The following is a 22,078-nucleotide window of genomic DNA, read 5'->3' on the forward strand; positions in this document are numbered from 1 at the left end:
CTGGTGAGCTTCACCAGCCTGGCCAAATGCCATATGACCCCCCCCCCCCCCGACCCGCCCTTCAACCTGGAAAAAGACGCGACCTTTGTGCTGTTTTACTGAGGTCATATTCCTTTGTATAATATCCCGCGCTTCCCTTTAACTTTTAAACAATCACCACTGCAATCTGAAAAACACTAATAATCCCTGTTGGGTCTCTTTAAAAGATAAATTGCTTGAGGGTTCAAGGGTTAATTTTGTATGCGTGTGACATAGAGCTGGGCGATAAAATCGATTTAATCGATTAATTCGAATTTACAGTTCAGGGCGATGTATTTTCATGAAAATCGATTTTATTACTTTTTTTTTTACACACAAGCGCCAAAAGCGGAACTAATGCGACGCACCATTCTTCACGGGTAAATTAGCGCGGCGCACCCAAACACTGTAGCAGATTCACTAACAACATGGTAATGACAGGGGAAAAGCTGGCACTTGTGCCCAAAGAAAGGTGTTGCTACATCTGTAATATGGAATTGGTTCGGTTTTGCGAGGTCGGACACAGACCAAACAAGTCCTCGTTGCAAAGACTTTAAAAACTGTTGCAACCAAAGGAAGCAGCGCGACTAATTTATTCCAGCATGTAAAGCAGAGGCACGCAGCGGAGTGGGAGAAGTGCCGCTCCCAGCGAAATGAAAATAGTCGCAGCACCAGCACAACAAACAAAGTTAAGCAAGCAACCGTCCCTGACACGTTTTAGAACTATGTGCCATATGATAAGAATCGGGCACGATGGAAGGCGATAGCAAACGCTGTCGCGATGTATAGTGCAAAAGACATGGTGCCCATACATACTGTGGAAAAGCTGGGATTCATTAACATGCTAAAAGTTTTAGACCCGAAGTACGTACCTAATTTTTCTTAACACTGGAAATTTTTCAAAAGCTTTCTTTTGCACTATGTCAAGCCCAATGGCATAAAGTATTTACTTAATACCAAGCTGACATGATAAAATTGTGTTTTTTTTTAAAGTAATATAGTATTGTGTTGTTGCCAGTTTGAAAATAAGCTATAGAGAAAGCTTTCTAAAAGTTTATACAAGTTTCTAAAAGTGTTTACAATGGCGTGGTCTGCCATCTCACTTACAAGCATCTTTTATGGCTTGTCAGATTGCACTTTAACCCTAAAGTAAAAAAAGCTAAATAAAGTTAAAAATTGTTTTGAACCATTTTTGTCATCTGTAGTTTGATTTTGAGTAGGGGAGGGGAAAATCGATTAAAATCGGTAATCGGATTTTTTGTGAAAAAATCAGAGATTTTATTTTTAGGCCATATCGCCCAGCTCTAGTGTGACATCGGTGTGTCGACACCCCCTTAAGTGTCCCACCGCGGGGCGGATGGCCGTCTCCAACGGCAGCGCTCTCCAGCCTCCCAGGCAGTGGCCACGTGGGACTTGTGGCGTTGCCTGGATACGGGACTGAACAGAGCGTGCCCCCCCCCCCATCCCTATAAAGCTTCTTGCTGTATCCCTGCACCCTTAGAGCAGGGAGTGGCTAGGAACACAAAATAGACTTAACTACTGAAAAAGGAAATCATCTGTTTGGTGTACGATGCATTTCCTTTTCCTGTGTCTGAGGTATACCTTTCTCTGTGGCATTTCTTATTACTAAAGGTTAAAACTGAATAACAATAGAACAATGGTTGGGCTAACTTAAACTGGTCATTCAAAAGAGTAGGAGTGTCCAAATCTGGCTAGGCGGGTTGGTGAGGCATATCTCACACGTGGGGAGTGTTCTGTGTTGCTCTTTTTCTGGTTTAACTTTTACAGAACCTTATTTTATTATAAAAGGATTTCAAATTGTACCCCTTTGGCATATTTTTAAGAAGCATTTCCCAAACCTTGTTTTGGTTTGGTGAGGCGTAAAGGAGAGGGAAGCTACAGATAATTAGATACAGCTCAGGGGGGTGACTGCTTTGTTAAAGTAAAAATTCTGTCAGGCCCTGAGAGTTTTAGAATGGTTGAGGGAAGTGTGTGCTTTGCTGTTAAAGATCCCTCTCAGGAGGGCAACTGACACACATCACAGGTTTTTTTTTCTGCATTTACTGTCTTCTGGATGTTTTGGGAACGACGGGGGGAAAATAAACTAAAATATCATGCTTCCAGTTCCAGCACAGAGCGCTTGACCTACTTTGGTTCACAGTCCCTGCACGGACGTGGCTTCCCTGTGCAGACGCAAATCCAGTTTCCCTTCGTATTGATTTAAAAAACCTTTTGTTGCAAAACAATGAATTGGCTTTGAATAACGCATATTTTTAGCTGACTCTCATCCATTGTAAAAGCCTCACGCGATGTGACATACATGTGTAATGCTGAATCTGTCCCTCTGCTCTTCTTACAGGAATCTGGTGAAGAAATACTGTCCCAAGCGCTCCAAAGAAGAAGAGCCGAGGTTAGGCACTGACGTCCATTTCGATCTGTATACGGCAAAGGGCTTTGGCTTAATAGTGTGTGTTAGTGGGTAAGGCTGTCGAGGCCCATTGTGACAAGATACGGTGAACTCATGAGACCAGGAACACTACATCTATTCTGATGAACGACTAAAACAAAAAGTGACACCATGAAGATCCTGTCCATGGATTATCTGTTTCCTATGCATTACATTAGTACACACATCTGCACATCCAGGCCCGAGGGGGTTGGGGGTGGGGGATTGGGGGTGGGGGATTGGCCTTATTTGTGAAACTGAAGATATTTGAGTCATTATTTGGGTCCCACCTGGGTCCCTTTGCATTTCAGCCCTAATGGATCAAGACAGACAAGACCACAAGTGGGCAGTTTAAGGTTCTAACTCATCTACCTGCACTTACAGCTCGCCCTGCCCCCTGTAAACAAATCTGCATGGCAGTGTTAGTATTTACCACCAAATGTCCCCACGATATAAATAAAAACCTCATTTTGACCTTGTGGGAACATTTTTCTGGTCCCCACAAGGGGAGAACTCGGATTAATAAATATCTGTGACTGCAATCAAAAACTAAAAATGCCAAAAGTCTCATATTTAGTTTGGTTACTCATGGTTCAGGTTAGGGCTGGGTAGTTTTTAAGTTTTACCCATAAAAATGAATTGAAAGTTCTCACAAAAATATAGATACCTAATCTGTCTGTGTGTCTGTGTGTCTGTGTGTCTGTGTGTCTGTGTGTCTGTGTGTGTGTGTGTGTGTGTGTGTGTGTGTCTGTGTGTGTGTCTGTGTGTGTGTGTGTGTGTGTGTGTGTGTGTGTGTGTGTGTGTGTGTGTGTGTGTGTGTGCGCGTGCGTGCGTGCGTGCGAGACATTAAGATTCAGAATACTTTATTTATCCTCAAGGGGAATTTTTTGTGTTGGAGTAACACTTCCCATACAAGACACCCACACAAGGCAGGCATAAAGGATGTTGTATCAGAATTACAAAAATATATTCCAGATTGATGTTAATATATTTACAATTAGTAAACATAAGTAAGTGAGTAACACTGCAATAAACACTGAAAAAAAATACTTTATTAGAAATCCAGTTGATATAGCTCTCACTTTGTGGTGAGATCTCACTTTTTTGTGTCTCCATGGGATAATGCAGTAATGGGCACAGAAAGATGATATGGGCACAGCATGTATTGGACTCCAGGCAGAATCCTGTGTAAACACTAGGGATGCATGCAAACTCCTCACGCTGTCCCCAAGGCCATTGGCCGAACCGCTGAGCCACCCTGCCAACCAAATCTATTTTTAGCTAAATGTAAAAGTAAATTTGTATAGAATAAACGCACACACATAAATGTATATCTTGAAAGCAAGAGATATCCGTTTGCCAATTATCATGCATGTACGTAAGACACCCCAATAAGGTCCATCCTGCATCTGGGGCTGGGGTTAACCATGGGTGGTGAGGAGATCCAGGGAAATCATTTGGTTTGCATTTCATCTGGCATTTAGACTGCTTTCCTCTCACACTGATCACACTGTCACTATGGTGACACCTACTGCCCACTGGGGGGCACATGGCTGTGGGGGAGGTAATGAATCTCTCCTACAGGTACATGATGGCGTGCTATATCACTCCTTAAAACCTGCCGCCCACTGATTTAGTAGAAGCGGGTGACTCAGCATGCTTGTGCGTGGGCGGTGTGCTAGGCTTGACCCCTCCCAAATCGATGTGGGTGTCATTCACTGAGGGGGGTGAACATCTATGGGGCTGATTAGCCATGCCGGATTAGGAGGAAATCGGGGGGGTTGGGGGAGTTTTTGAGACGCAGATAATAATGTCATGTCTGATTTTCTAAATTCTTTTAATGTGTCCAAAATTATTTGACTGATTATGGGACCTAGAAGGAAGTCATGTTGATAGATCAAGAAAGATCACGGTAGAAAATCAATACATACCGTCATTTATGTTCACATAAATGACGTAATTATGTAAATTATGTAAAAATCATGTAAAACCATTAAAACATACAAGTCATGTCCCTGTAGTGCTGCTTTTGTTGGGTAGCTGAAAGGGGTTTGAATAAGGGCCACATAAGTTAACTTCATTAATCTTCTCCTTTAGCTACTTAGCTGGCTAACGAAAATTAAATCAGACGTGCATTTGACACAGCTACTTCAGTGTTACCTGCGCAGACATTCAAGAAAAATTGTACTCTGGTTGTGACATCCTGACTCTTCATAAAAGTTCCAAAACAAATTTGCAATTCTAAACAGAATGGTAAAAAATTTGCAATTCAAAGTAGATTGGAAAGGAAAAAGAACCCCATCTAATTTAATTAAAGTTATACGCCTGGATGGAACAAACATTTAATAATATGTAATATGCATGCACATACTACCTCAGCTGCGAGAATTTTGATCTGATGTATTTTAGAATAAATAGATGCAAGTGGAATTTAACTTACGAGTGCAGATGGTACTGCATTAATTCTCTGCCTCTGAAATCAACATGTCATGGGATTTAGACAAATAATCTGGTCCAGATGTAGGCGTGTATCATGCAGTGCGTAACTCAGAAAAAGAGTAAATATTGCATAAAACAAATATTTCGAATGATTGTACCCTCAGCCTTCAACGGAAATGTCTGGTTCCTTCCCAGCCTTGGTTGATGAGCTCTCCTCTTCTCCCCCCTCAGGTTCACATCGTGCCTGTCCTTCTACACCGTCCTCAATGAGCTGAATGACTATGCGGGCCAGAGGGAGGTCGTGGCTGAGGAGATGGGCCACAAGGTCTATGGAGAACTCATGAGATACTCGCAGGACCTCAAGGCAGAAAGGAAACATGTAAGACTCGTCTATGCACTCCAGCCAGGCCGAGATGAGTTTTGGGTTGGAAGTGAATTGAAGTGTAAATGCCAGTACCACCACGATCAGTGATGAATGGCGTGTCAGGAGGCATTCTGGTGGAGTGATGAAAAGGCGCATGTCTGCTTCCTGACCGCACTGCGCTCTTACTTCACAGCACCTCCAGGAGGGCCGGAAAGCACAGCAGTTCTTGGACCACTGCTGGAAGCAGATGGACAACGTGAGTAGAGGCAGCGTTTCACGCGGACTGCATGGAGGGCGATCCGCAGGCACGCGGATGACCTGCTGCTCATTACTCCGCCCAGCGATGCCCACAGCGTCTCCTGTACTGGCCCAGCTGGGCTCTTTTCCAGACACTGCTGGGAAATGTGCCAGACTGTATACCTTTCTCAGTACATAACATGAAATCTTCCAGTTGAATGTTCTTGAAACATTCCAGAAGAATTTAAACATCTGTGTGATCCGTAATCTCCTGGTTACTTGCAGGCTACCTTCATCTGAGCACCCGTGCACTTGTCTGTCGTGGTCTTGTCTTGATTGTCACAGACCGTTTGCACAGGGCTGTAAGTGCAGCAGAAGTCTGTAACCAAAAACTGTGTCACTGAAGACTTATTGTCACTGATCATATATTCACAGAGCAAGAAGAAGTTTGAACGGGAGTGCAGGGAAGCAGAAAAAACACAGCTCCTCTACGAGAGATTAGACAGTGACATCAATGCCACAAAGTCAGAAGTAGAAAAGGTGCGGCCTCATTCATGTTTCTCACTTTCAGTTGATGTTCTTTATCTCTCTCTGTGTCTTGTTGTTATACATCTGCATTGTTCTGTCTTTGTGCTGGTGGAATCTGGCCATATTCACCAGATAGCTAAGATATCTGAGAAACACGCATGTGGTCTTTGTTTAGACATTTATTTTGAAGTCGTATGTGAATTTGATAGCGAGAGAACCCTTCAGCAGTGTACTGGAGCTCAATGCTCACCCCATGTACGTCTCAGGCTAAGACGCAGCTGTATGCTCGGACGCACATGGCCGACGAGAGCAAGAACGAGTACGCGGCCCAGCTGCAGAACTTCAACGCTGAGCAGTGGAAGCATTTCGGCGTCACCATCCCACAGATATTCAAGGTGACCTTCACTTCAAAAGCGATAGCTTCCCTGTTTTGGGTGTCAAGTTCCACTTTTAAGCTTGAAATTTCATGCCGCCCCCTCTGCCAGATGACTTTGCCCAGACTCATTATCCCCGCCCCCCGCCCTCCCACAGAATCTGCAGGACATGGACGAGAGGCGAACCGTGAAGCTGGGCGAGACCTACAGAGGCTTTGCCGAGGTGGAACGGCGAGTGATTCCCATCATTTCCAAATGCCTGGAAGGAATGGTGTCGGCCGCAAAGGCCGTGGATGAGAAGCGGGTGAGTCTGGGCCCAGTGCTGGACGTCATCCCCTATGATCCATGCCAGCACTGAAGCAACTGTTCCCCAGCTCCTCTTAAATGAAATCATGGAAAGAGCATCTCCGTCACTCGCATTTGGCTGGCTGCGGGACGTTACCGATATTGCGCAACTTTGCGTAGGATAGTTTTCTGATAAAGCTTCCTACCACCCAGCAGATTCTTATTTACTTTCCTTATGTTGTACGTGACATGTTGTTCTTTATTATTGTCCTGTTGTGTGAGTTCCGCGGGAAGCCGGCATCTCTCGATAAAGCATTTCCCCATTTTGATGTTAAAAGCTTACGTCTCATCCTGCTTTTCTGTTGGTCGCCCTGCAGGATTCGTTTATTGTTGTGGAGTCCTTCAAGTCCGGTTTCGAGCCTCCTGGTGACTTCCCCTTTGAGGACTTCAGTCAGAACATCTATCGAACGGGTTCCGACGGCACCATCAGCACGCCCAAGAACGAAGGGGTCAAGCCAGACCCAAAGCATTCAATGGGAAAGTCCAAGAACAAACTCTGGCTCTTTGGGAAGAAACCCAAGGTATGGGAGGGGCTTGCTGTACGCCATGTATGTGTTACATAATATCTGGCACTGCTTGTCATAACTCATGTTCTGAGATGTTTTCTTGATCCTCAGTACTAAATCAACGATAATTTCTAGCACAGACAACGCCCAGTGTCCATCGACATTGGTGTATGATTGCATACATTGTTTGTCTAAGTTTTTTTGGAGAGACTGTCTCATTTTATATTACTACAACGTGTTTATGATTGTTCAGCGTCTGGCTTTTGCTGCAGAATTAGCTCGTAGCTGTGACGTTAGTGCTCCTCCAGGGCTAGCTTTGGGTCACAGCTGATCGTCTGTGTTTGCACCCCCAGTCTCCCCCGTCCTCCCCTCCCCCCACTCGTCCCACTTTCACTTCCAGCTACACCCCATCTCTTAAATTTACCAGTGATCCATTAGCTTATTGTCTGTCTGAAATGAAAACGGTCAAACCCAGGATTTCATCATTCCGGGGTCTGAAGCGAGTGGTAAGAGGTCATCCATGTGTGGGCTTGCAGTATTTGCAGTGATTTTTTTTTTGTTTATTTTTGTTTTTGTTTTTTTTTGTCATTCTTAACATAACATTAATCGACACATTAAGTTGTTACATTAAACATGCTACTGTAAGAAATTAACTATTGTGTGAGTGGTCTTGTACACGTTGTACATGCGCAAGTCAGAGATCTCCGCTAATCATTTCCAATAACAGAGCACTAGCCCTTCATAGTACCTTTTATAATTTTCCACTGTCCGGTATGTCATTGTGGCATTTCCAGAAGTGCTATGTTTTTTTTTTTGGCTGTAATCATTCGGATCAAATTTATGGCAAAGTTGTCTTGTCCCTCCGTTCGTTTCTGACGGCCATGTGGGGAGGAGCCAGGGCTGCGTGAATGCGCCGGGTAGCGGGAATTTCAGGCGGCCTGTCTTCTGGGAATGTCTCCATAGCCTGCTTTAATTTTCCTAATGGGTGGCAGAGGTAAATCACTGTACAGTGGGAATGGTAAGCAGCCTGACAGGTGGACACACTGGGACTGCGGAGTTTTATTACGTAGCGGCAGGAAGCAGAAAGATTTCAGTAAAGGTTGAACTTCGCCCACATCACCCGAGTCGTGTAGTAAAGCTCTTACATCCTGTTTTACGTTGATCTCGCAGAAGTTAACATGCATGCACCTTTTGCTCACCAAAGTTGGCTTGAAGTGCATTAAGAAATCACTGAAGTTCCTAAGAGCCTGAAAACTTCCTTCTTAACTTTGCAGTCATCAGTGAAGCTGGTAAGATGTCTTCCTGGAGTGGTGCCGTATTGAGTTATTTTCCTTACCTCTGTCTAGCTAGTCCATAAGCAGAATTCCGGTGATTTCCTGCGATTGTAGTGGCTGTGCAGCTCGACTTCCAAATCCATAGTCATTCTCACTGTCCACATCTCGGCGACATTCACTGTTTTATTTCATTTTGAAGTTAAAAGCCTACCTGAGACCTTGATGATTAGGTTCTAAGAGCTTGTTTCCCATCCTGACCTACTTTGGGGTTTGAGACCTTTTTGCTCGAGCTGCGTCTGAGCTGCCGGCTTCCAAGACTTTCTCTCGCGTGTGAAATGCCGTGCGTCTCGCTCCTTGCATCTCACCTTTCTATCTATTTGAAGTGCATGTTAGGAGGTGGACAAAGTCTTCATCAGAGAGCCCTTGATGCATGTGGCATTTCTTTGGCCTCTGTAGGCACTGACGCTGGAAGATTTCAGTCATCTTCCCCCCGAACAAAGACGAAAAAGGCTACAGCAGAGGATTGATGAGCTTGGCAAGGAGCTGCAGAAGGAAATGGACCAAAGGTACCAGTATAGAATCCGAGAAAGTGGTGGTACATATGCAGTCAACTGGAGATACAGCTTTTGGGGCCGTGAAGATTAGGTCTCCTAATATTGGTATCCCTATGTATGCCTTTCATAATGTTTGGGTGTCATTTTCCCAATGAGATACTCGTTTGTGACTGGATGGCTTGCATCCTTATTGTCTCCCCTTCAGAGATGCGTTGAACAAAATGAAAGACGTGTATGAGAAGAACCCTCAGATGGGCGACCCGAGCAGCCTGCAGCCCAAGATTTCAGAGACTATTTGTACCATGGAACGACTGCGCTCAGAGATCCATAAGAATGAGGTAGCGGCCCACACCCGGATCTCCCTAAACGGCCTAAGCTTTCTCTTGAAGTCAGGCAGGCAAGGAACTTGAGATGACTGATGCTGGAGTTAGTGTCACAGATCCATCTGTCAACACACCACCCCAAATGGTGTCCAGATGTTGGAAACAGATTCGATTTACTTTAAGTAAATATCCGATTTTTAAGTGATTGGGGATCATGCACCCATGTTCAGATTGTTGTGGGTGTTTTCCATTGTGAAAATTTGCACATGTTGCATTGGATGGTAGTTGTATTTTTCGTTATACATTTGCATGATTTTGGATGCCAAGAAATACAGATTTTACTCCAAAGTTAGTGACTTAGTGTATTCACTATGGGGTAGAACTGCCATCCCATCCAGAGAAAACTACTGTCTTGTGCCCTATGTTTCCTGGGACAGACTCCAGGCCTCTCATGACTCTGACCAGAATAAGTAGGTAGAAGATTTTTAATAGCAATTATTCAGGTGATCTCTGTAGTCTGAAGTGTGGGGTCCACCACTGAGGAAAAACTACGTCCTGGGAAATCTGCCACTCAGTCTGTAATCCTCAAACCACTGATACTAAGATCGGAGTAAATCCGTATATCAAACTTTAGCTCCTTAAGCTCTTAAGCATTTAATCATTATTTCAATTGCATTGAATGTTTTTAGCCCCACCTGGTGGAGAAATCTAAATATTGCATTTCCTTTGTGAGGAATTTATCCTGTTGTAATGCTCTAGGTATCCGAGCTGAGTGAGAGAGAGCAGTCCGTAACGTGTCTCTCTCTCTCTCTCTCTCGCTCTCTCTCTCTCACTTTCAGAGTTGGTTGTCAGAGGTGGAAGGGAAACAGAGTTCGCGAGAAAACAGACGACCCAGTTCAGAAGTCAATCATCATGCTCCCCATGGCAGAGAAAGGTCAGTGGGCAGTAAATGATTAACAGGCCTCCACAGCCTGGGAAACACAAGAAGCAATGAAGAATTTCTCTTGTGGTAGTCTCTGGGCATCTCTATGGTGGCCCTGGATATCTACCTTTTCCCTCCATGTGTTTGCTTTCTCCCTCCCCACAGTCCTGAAGGAAGCTACACAGACGACCCTAACCAGGAGCATCGCAGCCCCCCGCAGCCGGACGTCCACGAGTTTGACGATGAGTTTGACGACGACGATCCTCTTCCAGCTATTGGGCACTGCAAAGCACTCTACGCCTTTGATGGTAAGGAGACACAGTCCAAGTGAGGAACGTGATGATAGCATGTAGAACGCAGCATTCAGGCCAAGGCTGTGGTTGCAAATGAACGGGGTTTGGACCCTTGAACCTCAGCGATTGAGTTCGAATCAGATGGAATTTTCTTTTAATTACCGTATTTTCCGCACTATACCGCGCACTGTATTATAAGGCGCACCGTCAATCAGTGGTCTTTTTTCAAACTTTTTCCACATACAAGGCGCACCGGACTTTAAGGCGCTTTAAGCAAAACAAAACAGTCAGATAAGCCAGTCAACCAAAATTTATTTTACATCACGTGTTCACAATGACTGTCAACATTGTTCAAACGTTTATGAGCGTCTTCACTACTCTTTAACACGTAAAAAAACAAGTCTTATACCGCTAAATCAAAAGTCAACGTATTCATAATAACTCAAAATTGAACACTTATAATACGGTCCTATACCGCTAAATCAAAAGTCAGCGTATTCATAATAACTCAAAATTGAACACTTATAATACGGTCCTATATCGCTAAATCAAAAGTCAGCGTATTCATAATAACTCAAAATTGAACACTTATAATACGGTCCTATACCGCTAAATGAAAAGTCAGCGTATTCATAATAACTCTTGAAATTGTTAATTTATAATATGTGAAGCACTACACAATACACTCACTTTTCAATACTAAAACATTCAAATCGCTTCGAGTTCAGTATGCACAACAGAAATTAATCCACGTTTAAAGCGCACTGGATTATAAGGCGCACTGTTATTTTTTTAAGAAAATCAAAGGCTTTAGAGTGCGCCTTATAGTGCAGAAAATACGGTAGTTTGATTGTTCAGAGATGTCCCCGCTTACTACTTTAGTTAGCTGTTGTATGTTCTTCTGGCATATCAGTTTTGAAATTTCTGATTGAGCCCACCCACAATGCACTGGTGATTGCGCTCAAACCTAGTAGCTGGGACTGGATCTGATTAAAGCTGGCCTTGACGGGGCATGAGATAGATGCCCTATCAAAGACAGACATCTGCCCTATGGGTGCATTTCAAGATTTCATAGAAGTGTAGAGTGTGATCTACACTTGTCTCCTGCTTTGTTTCGTGAGTTTTATCTGAGCGCGTAGCTTTTCTGTTAGCCTCGTAGCTACGTGAGCCACACCAAGTCAACCTCCATTGCTGAAGATGGCAATTTGGCTTGTTGGCTTGGTGTTCATCCTGCCTACCAAGATCTGCCATGCTGAGAATAGATGCTGCTCTACAGAGTGATACCAAAGACACATAAGTTGAAGGATTCATGATGTGACTAATCAAAGCAAGAGCAGCCTCTGTTAGCCCTTGCTGGTTTATGTAATTCATATTTTACTTATTTATTTTCTGGCAATATAGTTTCCTTTTGTCATTGTTTTGGAATATTGAGTAGCTTTCATAAATGCATTTGATTTACTAGGTTAAGACATGTTTGGCATCGAATAATTTATTTAAATTTCACATTTCCTAATTCATCACTCCATAAGCAAGTAGGATGCGGAAGGGCTTGTCAGTCCAACCATCCAGAGTAAACAATCTGCACTGACCACTTCGCACGTGTAACCACAGGCCAGAACGAGGGCACGCTGGCGTTCAAGGAGGACGAGGTGCTGTACATCATCGAGGAGGACAAGGGAGATGGCTGGACGCGTGCACGGAAGCAGGGCGGCGAGGAGGGCTACGTGCCCACATCCTACGTGGAGATCACTTTGGAGAAGAACAGCAAAGGTGCGGTCACCTACATATGAGCTCCCAGGCCGGGACCACGGCAGTCTGACCAACCGACGCCTACCTCACGTTGCACATCGGCGCTCCACATGCTACCCACCCGCTTGCGTGTCTCGTCATAGTTGGTCCCCGCCAGCGTGTGGAGGACCTTTCCTAACGCGTTCCTCTGCTTTCAGCAGAACACACTATGCACCAGACCTCACGCATCTCCACAAACACCAGCGGGCTTATTTATATGAAGTTATTATTTGAAAATTATCTTTTTAATGTGGCTCCTTCATGTTATCTGATTTGTCCACTGAGCTCCTTATGATTTTCTTTTTTCCATATGGAATACAAACCTTATTTTAGCTGCTAAATTTGTATGCAATTTTGTAAATATTTTTCTGTCCAGATAATTATTGCATTTATTAAAATGGGGGCCTTGACGGTTGTTCCTATTTTTTTTATCTTTATTTTTCTCTCATTTTTGTTTGAACAAATGTCAAACAGTGTCTAAGTGTTTGAACCTTCTATAAAGGGCTCTATACCTATTTATATGAATCTCTGGTCACACTTTCTTGTAACTTCAGTATTTATATCAAATTCCTCTCTGCAGCTGATCTTTATCCTACCTATAAACTCCAGTCCAAATCTCAGGGCCCTGTGATGTCCTGCCCAAGTGTGGCCATGGGGGCGGCGCTCTGTGGCAGTGATGGGACTCGGCTAGCCTCTGGGCGTTTCTCTGTTCCTCTCGTGTGATGGTGGTGACTGTAATGCTCCTCCCTCCTTTCTCTCCCTCCTTTCTCTCCCTCCTTTCTCTCCCTCCTTCCCGTGCAGGTTCCTGAGTGGAGGTGTGGGTGTCAGTGACATTTGGCGAGGCATTGGCGGAGGGTACATGCAGTTCTCAGTCTCTTTTGGTAGTGGGCAGTGGTGAGGGTTGGGACCTACAGAGGTTTAGAGACAGGTTGCATGTGTGCATGCAGACATCCATTACCATTAACCCCATTCCATCGCCATGGCGACGTCTGTGAGGTCACCGGCGCTCTTTAACGGGCTGGCCCTTACCCCGGAGCCACGCACGAATTTGACACAACAGAGCTGTGGGTAATTACAGGGTAGCTTGCCGACTGTGGCATCCACAACCCAAAGAGGCTTGAGCAGTGCCAGGAAAGCCGCTCACCTTCAGACTGGCACTAACAGCTTGTCTCATCCCCACCCCGTCGTAACATTAGCAACGTCTGCCTGTACCAACCTTACATGCTCGCCTTAACATGCCTCAGCATGGAATATGTATTTTTTTCTAGATCCACGCTCAGGGTGGTTCTTTTGCCATCTTGAAACCCCCCCCCTCTTCATTCATCTGCATCTTCCTGTCTCCTTGTTCTTTGTTCTTATCGTATCCTGTCCATCCCCTCCCTCTTACAACATTCCCCTGCTAATTCCCAATTGTAACTTCTTATGTTGCGCTGTCGTGAACATATGTGTTGCGCCAAGCATGAGCACTTGAGTTTAGAGGCAGAATTGCAGTAGCCACGAGAAGGCGGTCCCGCAGCCTCCCCGTCATCCCATCCCCCACCAACCCTTGTTGGGAAATGGGAGGGCGCAGTGCCACCAAGCGGCCAGCAGGGGGCTTCCTCTCCCCACCGCTTCTGCGCACGCTGTGACAAAGCTTCGAAGACCCTGAGACTGAGACGAAGTTGCCAGTCAACACTCCAGTTCTACAGTGGGATCCATGCCTTATTACGAATCTCGGCAACAAGCCTCGGTCTTCTGAGTGCCAGTCCAACCCAAGCCACATAAAAGGGCTGCTCGGAGCAGCGGCCGGCTTCCTGCGACGCTGCTCTGCAACGGGATGCTCCGTCGCTTCTCCAGGTGCTGCAGGTGCCGGGGGACCGTGTTGCGGTTCGGGGACGACAGCAGTGCATCTCCTAAACTTACATGTCTAGCGCATATTTTTGTGAATGTGATCGTACATATAATCATGTGTATGCATATTTATGTGAGTATGTGTATACATATATGTATATATTTAGTTAGTTTTATTACTGGACTTTATATGTATTAACATCTTTTGTTTCATACTGAATGTGTTTCTCTTGTGACTTTTTATAGGGTTTTTATCAGGTGATATACTCACTTTTCAGCATTGTGTCAGTAGTACATAGTAATCATACTTTTCTTCAGAACACCTTTTGGAATAGGGACTTGGTCTAATATTACTTAAATGCACTTTTTCCCTATCACGTTTATATATAATGAATAAATTAATGAATAAAACTGACTCTCTATGTTACCTGACGTGCAGCAACACAGTAGTTAACATTACGCTTTACACACATATACGCAGTTTTCCCCCTTTTGTTTGGCACAACTGCACCATGGAACACGGCACGGCAGTTTGGCCCAGTGAATTCCTGCCATCATCTCTTCTCAGTATTGATGCATGGAGTCGGTGGGCCAGTACACTTGCCTGGTTAAATGCACACTGTCGTCTCTGTGCCTAAAGCACACGTTTGAGGGGGTGCTGGTGTGGTGTTGCGTATTTCTCTTGCTTTAACTGAGACAAGTAGTTGCTGTTTCCCGCGCAATTAATCTGGTCAGTTTCATGATTCTAATACCAAGGTGGGTATGTGGAGGAAGATGTGGAGACGTTATTACTCACTAAGAACTGGCTTAACTGCCTTTATTTGAGATATTTAAGAGCAGACATTATAAGTACTGACGTCAGTTATAACATCCAGATGTTTAGTTTTGACCTGTAATCCTAATACTCAAAGCTGTGAAGTCGATGTTTTACTTTTAATACGGTTTAAAAAGCTGTTCAGTTTGTTCTGGTGAGCTGCTGAACTTTCTGTACTTTTACTACATTTTAAAAGGCTTTTTTATATATATAAATGCAAGAATCGTATTTGAATGTCATTCAAGTAGTGAAGGAACTGAAAGAGTCTATGAGAATGTTGATAAGTAAATTAGTTTTTAACATCACACCTTTTTTGTTTTGTCGGTGTATTTTGTATCGCAGTTCATTATTCATTTTGACTCGCGTTTATGAGGTGACAGTAATCGCAGCGTTTCTAAATGTAAATGGGAACACTTCAGTCTGGATTTATGGGGGCAAAGTAATGTGAATTGAGGAGGTATGCTGTTCAAAGGTGAAATCCACGGACTATTTCTGGTTTAAGAAAAATCCTTTTGTATAAAGAAAAATGCTTCTTTGCCATGTTTGTTACATGCAAATTACCCATGCAGAAAAAAAACACAACTTTCTTAAGGCCACTTGCAACATCTCTTGCTATGGTATATTTGCAGAAATTAAGTAAAACTGAACAATGTAAGATTTCACAACAGAATCCATAGATGAATCAGAATTTAATGTTTTCCTGCTCCTGCTAGGAATAAAGTAAAAGTGCTTTAATTGTCATTGTCATGAAACTTGCTACCAACATGAATGAATGAAGGAATGAATGAAAACAGAAGAGAACTGAAAACTGTGACATAAGTGATTCAGTTGACTAATTATAAACAGGGTACTAAGCAGGGTGTCTGTTGTAATGTTCCCATTGCTCAAGTGTATGTTCCATTAGTGTCATGTGCGTGAACAGGATACCCATGGCAGTTTTCTTCACATGAATCTGACTGAGTGGACTTGGAATAATCAAAACAATGACAGTAATTGCACTTCTGCATCTTGCTGAGCACATTTTTCTTTTATACTTTTTATTCTTGAGACACTTTGAAAGACTGCTCTCTCCTGAGAATTTGAATTTGTTCTAATAAAATAAATAAGAATCACATTTTTTTTTTCCCGTCTCTGAGTTCCAGAATTTGTATTATTTGAATGTAAATTGAATCCGTTTTGGGTAATAATTTACTTAAACATCTTTACACAAGTCCATAATTTGCCTGCAGCCATATTCACATAACAGTTATTCCTTACCTTTATAAGGTGCTACTTACATAGCTTTACAAATATATACCTTTAATCCAGTTTGTTTTTTTTTTAGTACAGCTGGAGGATGTCAAAGAATAACACTGACTGGCAGGAGCAATCACGGCTCTGTGATTTTTGAACCTGTATTTTCTGGTCTTGATTTCTTCCTTATGTATGCTGCCTAATGCGCCGTGGTAACCTTGAAACTTCTCCACCTGTTTTCTAAGTGAAAATGGTTAAAGTCCAAAGAACCATAAGACAGTGTTTCTCAACCCAGTCCATGGGGGCCCTCAGATGGTTCACATTTTTGCTCCCTGGCAGACAGTCCACATATATGCAAAAACGTGGGTCTCCGAGGACTGTGTTGAGAAACACTGACGCAGAACATAAAAGCAGAGAATAGGTCCTATATAACAGACGATAAAAGCAGTGTGTGCTGGGTCGTAATTTGGATCAGTGAGGGGGGGCTCTGTTAGTGCATTTTTTGCTAAGTTCCACCAACCCCTCCACAGTAGGACATTTGGATTATGTACATGGCAGTTTCAACAGGAGAACACATTACAGTCTTAACTTAACATGCTCACACCTGACCATGACTGTTATTTACAACCACTTCTGACTCTGATACTGTGCCAACAGAAAATCCGCTATTCATACAGCACTTTTAAACCCCTTGTAAATCAGGACAGCCTTCCATCCAGGTCCGCCTCCCTTTCGCGTTTTACACATTCAGCTTACCTCTTTCCTGATTTCCCAGATTTTCCCTGAATTTTCCATCTGAGATAAGACATTGTTACACTTTAGCCATCCATGGCTTTTCAAAAGAGCACTGGGCCTTTCTCATTGCTGTGTAGTGATACACGAAAACTTTGTATTCCAGTTTGCAATGGCCTACTTAAGCCAATGCTCCTTTGCTGCACACAGCTACTGAAATGACAGTCCTGTAATGTAACAGGAGGTGTACAGTAAGTCCTCGGGTTAAGAATGTCCGACTTACGGACAATTCATACTTATGAACAGACTGCCATAAAGCCTAGTATATTAATGTGAGTTAAATACAATGTTCTGTAATAATGAACATGAGCACTACTTTGTGATGCTCAAGAAAACATTGCATGGCTTCAGTGGTTTGATGGCTCAAGGTACATTACTGTACCGTATGTAGTTTAATTTTTACTGTATTATTATTATACTGTATTATTGTTCCAACTTGCCTAGAAATTCGCCTAAAAGACAGACTTAGGGAACGGATCACATTTGCAGCCTGTACTGTATTTTTGTCAAAGCACTGGATCGATAACTTGTAGAGGAAAGGTATATCAGATCAAAATAAGAACATAAAGGTGGATGTATGTTGAACATCTATTTCTAAGGACCAGTCTGAGGAGAGCTGGTGTAGTTTTGTGTGTGTGTGTATATATATATATATATATATATATATAAAACTATTAAATATAAGTACAGTCTATGTACACAAGCCATTTCCTTGCACTTTAGGGCAGAGAGATTCTTTCATGACCACAGTACCAGGAAGTCCAGCCTGTTGAAAGGTTCAGCCACTGAGCTGCTGTTGTTTCTGGCTGAGCAGTGGATTGACGCCTAAATGGTTCCCCTGCTCATCATGGGGGTATTTACATGCTGTTCAGTTCTTTCTGCTTCATAGTTCAGTGTGCTTGACACAGGGCTCCAGTTTTCGGGACAGAGCTGTGAGGATGAGTTTGAACTTCTCGTATCTCTCCGCCTGATTTACTGCTGCCCCGCGGCTTCCCCAAAGGAGCCGTAGCTGAAAGTCTGTCTTGAAGATCTCCAGCAAGTCCTCATTGGGTTGGAAGTCTTGAGGAAAAGATATAAGAGAAAGTTTATTGTTCCTGTCCTGTTGATCAGGGCTATACAAATCACGGTCATCAAGGGCCGAGTATTGCTGATTTTCCAGCCGCCCTTCACCTGTGAGCCAGGTGTGAAGTCTCTGACCAATCAGAATCAGTAATTATTAAACTCACTAACTGAATGAACTGAAAAAAAGGCCTGGATTTGAAATCCAGGGCCAGATTAGGAGGGCGAAGCTGCAGGCCTTCCTTTCTCCAGCCTAAATGTTTAATTGGCTACTGTATGAATGAAAGTTTCTGCAAAATGCATAAATTTCAGACTCTATGGCTCATGTGGCTTGATACCTTGTAGGATGCGCTCTGTGTTGGAGGTGTACACGTCTGCATTGTGAGCCATCTTCCTGGCCTCCTCCAGGTGACGAAGCATAATCTCGCAGCCTTGGTCATTGTTCTCCCAGTGTTCAAAGCCCTCAAAGGCCACTGCGGGGCGCTCCATCAGGGTCAGCAGGGGCATCAGGAGCGGCACAGTGGTGGTCTTCAGTGGCACATCAACTGCACAGGTGATAGAAGCAAAAGTACACCGGCACAGGAATCAAATCGGTATCCAGCATGAATTGAACTCAACAGGAAGCCTCATCCATCTTCCATCTCGCTCAGGGTTACGGAGAGGCCAGAAGCCTCTGGCAAGCTGGAACCCAAGGCAGAGGAGCACGCTGGATGGGCAGCCAGTCCCTCACAGGGCAGATGCACACACAGTCATATGCTACGTGTAGAGATACCAAATATCGGTTACCATATCGGTATCAGGTGATATATCTGTTACGTTTGCATCAGTGTGATGTGGCAGTCGACCGAAATTGCTGCGTGATAATTAGGCTTTAGTCACTATTCAAAGTCAGCCCCAGAGCTACTGGCATAACTACTAAAATGACGGAGATGATAGCATTAGACAGTCAACCCTTTTCCGTAGAGAGATTTCATCAGCTCATTCACCACTCATTACAGGTCTAGCCCATGACATGTTTTCAATTCATTATCTAATCTAGTCCACAAATCAGTCTTTCCTTTTGTACAGCATATAAAAAATAATCAGCTCAAGTTTCACCGCCTGGGTAAGTGGTTCAGAGATTAGCTGGTTATCGATCATATTGGACAGAAATATAGTGGTTATCAGTATCGGTCATCCGGGGGTGTTCCCTGCCATGTGCCCTTAGCCACCAGGATAGGCTTTGGACCCCCGCAGCCCTGAGTAGCTTCAGTGGGTACAGAAAGTGGATGGATGGGTATCGGTCCAAATTCCCACATCAGTGCAGCACTAACTATGGACAGTTTAGAAGCTGCGGTCGGCCTAGCTGCATGTCTCTGGCCTGCTGTAGGAAACCCACAGATACACAGGTGGGATTGCAGCGCTGGAGGTCTGGTAACAGTACCCCCCCACTGAGCCCCTATGCTCCCTGTAAGGAAACTTCCAGATCCTTGTTAAATATTAATACTCTAGCGAGTTCAGTAACAAAGGGAACAAATATCTAATGAAGTATTTTTAATACTCACCACTGCCTTCGTACAGTCCCTTATAAAAGGGCTTGAGGGTCTTTTCATACAGGATGGCCGTATGTGTGTATTTCCTTCTTAAGGTGGTCCACGTTTGGTCTAACCGTGTGATCTGTGGACAGCACAAGCCATGAACTCACAGGCACGCATGTCCATCGAGAAACTCCCACCCTTCCGCCCTGTAGTCCCCCAGAGGCGCCGATCCGGCCCAGTGTACTACCTGTGACATGTCGAGCGCCTTCATGATCGCCGAGAAAGCATAAAGGTCCCCCATGGAGTCCTTAAGTTCCAGTGCCACCAGTATGATGCGGTTGAGGGTCACGGCTCGCTCCTCCAAAGTGCCCGTGCAGCCGAGGATGTCCACAGCCACCCCGATGCACATGGTGTTGTGCCTGAGCCGTGACACTCATGTTAGTGTGTTCTGTGCTACTTCACTCTACTGTGCTCCTGGTCATAATCACCTATGACTGAGACAACAGCTTGGAGAAACATCTGCTTGGGGCACTTACAGCTGGGCTGAAGTACAACACAGCAGTAAGTGCGTGAATGGTTTGTGGCGAGTTCCATTGTGTTAACGGGGACATGATTTAAATACTAAACGTTTTTTATCTATCATCTGTACTCTGAATGTTTGCGAAGATCCCGGACTATTCCCACCAAGCCATGTGCAAGTGCGCAGGCTGCCTGGTTGCCACGACTACCTCTCCATCAGGTCCTGCCGCAGCTGTCTGCCGTGCGGGAGGGTTGCCAGCTCCAGCCCCGAGTTCACTCCCATTGCACATCTCATCTCTTCAGAGACGTTCAGAGTTCTGGCCACCTGAAAGATAAGCACTGATAAGCCGGCTATTCGGAACTTCAGTTCCATAACAAGAAAGCTTCTCTGAGCTCCGCAATCATTCACATTCATTAAAGGAAAAAAGCTTTACAAACCACTGTAATGAGCAGCTGAGCTTTTGAAGACTAAGCCTTTGTTCCATTTAAAATAATTCTTATGTTACTACCAATTTGATAAGATGCTTGGTCACAATTAGGGACTTTGTGTTGCTGACCACGAGTTCCCACTTACTGAAAAGCACAGCGAATTCCAGCTTTATTCCACAACTATGTAAAACCAAACAAGACTCTAGGCTTTTTACTGTTTTTAATTTTTCAGAATTAATAATATCACTTGTCTGCTAGTCAGCCAAGGGCTTCTTCTTTCAGACTGTGGACAGCAGTCTGCAGTGGTCTTAAGCAGTAATGGGTACCTGGCTGTCAGCATACAGCAGGGTCTTGGCGATGGTCCTGTGGTCCTGAGAGACAAGAAGCTGCTTGGCCTGTTTCAGCACAGACATCTCCAGGGGCTTGTTCTCAGGGGGGAGGAGCCTGGTCTCAAACTCTGCAGGCCTGAATGCAGAAGTCGTCTCAAATACAGGCCGCTTGAAGACCTTTGCCTTCAGCTCCATTAGCTGCTCCTCCTTCTCCTTCTTAGTCTCCAGCAGATCCAGGTGTTGCCTGTCTGCGCTCCATTCCTCATTGCTGTCTTCCAGGGCTTCGATGGCTCTGTGGTACGAGCTGCGGTTGACCGAGCCACAGGACAAGCTGGCTTCCGGTGTCACGGGGCATCTCTGGTTCGCCTCGTCTGCCCTCAGCCGCTTCACGTAACCGTCACCGGGGTGCATCTCAGTGGTTCTGTCCCATTCTGCCACTGTGCTGGATCCAGGCTCGCAGGCGCCTGGCTCGGGGTTCAGCTGCGCCGGAGGCTTCTGGGGTTTCTTTGGAGGAGCCGGAGGTGCGATGGGATGTAGCCGTGGGGAGCGAGGAATCTTGGTGGAAGGCACTTTGCTGGGTTTTGGGGGCGGCTTGGGGTACAGCTGGCTATCCGAGCCTCGGATCGCTTGTCCAGCATGCATCTCGAAACAGGGCTTTCGGGGGACAGTGGGGCTGAGAACAGGCTCACTGCCCGTCCTAAACACGGGAGACTTGGGGCTCGAATGGGAATCCATGAGATGGGATTGGGTCTGGGACTGTGGCTTGCAACCTGGGAGATAAAGCCATTTGTGAACATGGGAAACTTACAGCCATTCCTGTGCTCTTGGATTAAATAGTTTCTTCAGTGTCTGGATAGATTTCTGCTTGGAGGCTATGACCAAGATTACTAGTCCATTGCCCAACACAACAGCGGTCTGCAATTTGAATGACCATGCACAAATGACAAGTTCTCTTGCTTCTGATCTGATCTAGTTAGAAAGCTTTATACAAATGCAGTATTATAATTACAGTACAGACTTTATAATTATAAAACATTTAATCCTACACTTTTGACCTAAGTTGTTTACTATGAATAATGAAAATGAAGTGATTTGAGAGGCCCACAATTTTTACGATGGAATCATGTTTTCTTGTTTCAGGATTG

At 44.5% G+C, this 22,078-nt stretch overlaps 2 protein-coding genes across 7 annotated transcripts in view; one reads left to right on the forward strand and one right to left on the reverse strand.

Moving 5' to 3' along the window:
• The window catches only part of fnbp1l (formin binding protein 1-like), a 46,247-nt gene extending 30,078 nt beyond the window's left edge, over positions 1-16,169 (forward strand). The window contains exons 3-16 of one of the 3 annotated variants that reach the window (XM_072699745.1): positions 2,378-2,428; positions 5,135-5,282; positions 5,461-5,523; positions 5,940-6,044; positions 6,299-6,427; positions 6,564-6,710; positions 7,069-7,272; positions 7,611-7,763; positions 8,988-9,097; positions 9,291-9,423; positions 10,248-10,342; positions 10,496-10,638; positions 12,235-12,393; positions 13,213-16,169. In XM_072699745.1, coding sequence (XP_072555846.1) covers positions 2,378-2,428; positions 5,135-5,282; positions 5,461-5,523; positions 5,940-6,044; positions 6,299-6,427; positions 6,564-6,710; positions 7,069-7,272; positions 7,611-7,763; positions 8,988-9,097; positions 9,291-9,423; positions 10,248-10,342; positions 10,496-10,638; positions 12,235-12,393; positions 13,213-13,220 — 1,648 coding nt within the window. In that variant the 3' untranslated portion in view covers positions 13,221-16,169. Of the gene's footprint in view, positions 1-2,377; positions 2,429-5,134; positions 5,283-5,460; positions 5,524-5,939; positions 6,045-6,298; positions 6,428-6,563; positions 6,711-7,068; positions 7,273-7,610; positions 7,764-8,987; positions 9,098-9,290; positions 9,424-10,247; positions 10,343-10,495; positions 10,639-12,234; positions 12,931-13,212 lie in introns of those variants that run through there. The other 2 variants (XM_072699744.1, XM_023821388.2) reach the window with 2 other exon arrangements.
• bcar3 (BCAR3 adaptor protein, NSP family member) overlaps positions 16,104-22,078 on the reverse strand; it is a 62,870-nt gene continuing 56,895 nt past the window's right edge. For all 4 annotated transcript variants that reach the window (XM_023821382.2, XM_072699743.1, XM_023821383.2 and 1 more), the window contains 6 exons: positions 20,931-21,703; positions 20,385-20,500; positions 19,904-20,075; positions 19,684-19,795; positions 18,478-18,684; positions 16,104-18,139 (listed from right to left, as the gene is read on the reverse strand). In XM_023821382.2, the coding sequence (XP_023677150.2) occupies positions 17,964-18,139; positions 18,478-18,684; positions 19,684-19,795; positions 19,904-20,075; positions 20,385-20,500; positions 20,931-21,703 (1,556 nt within the window). In that variant the 3' untranslated portion in view covers positions 16,104-17,963. The remainder of the gene's footprint in view (positions 18,140-18,477; positions 18,685-19,683; positions 19,796-19,903; positions 20,076-20,384; positions 20,501-20,930; positions 21,704-22,078) is intronic.

This window comes from Paramormyrops kingsleyae, chromosome 15, assembly GCF_048594095.1.
Source record: "Paramormyrops kingsleyae isolate MSU_618 chromosome 15, PKINGS_0.4, whole genome shotgun sequence".
Lineage (NCBI taxonomy): Eukaryota > Metazoa > Chordata > Actinopteri > Osteoglossiformes > Mormyridae > Paramormyrops > Paramormyrops kingsleyae.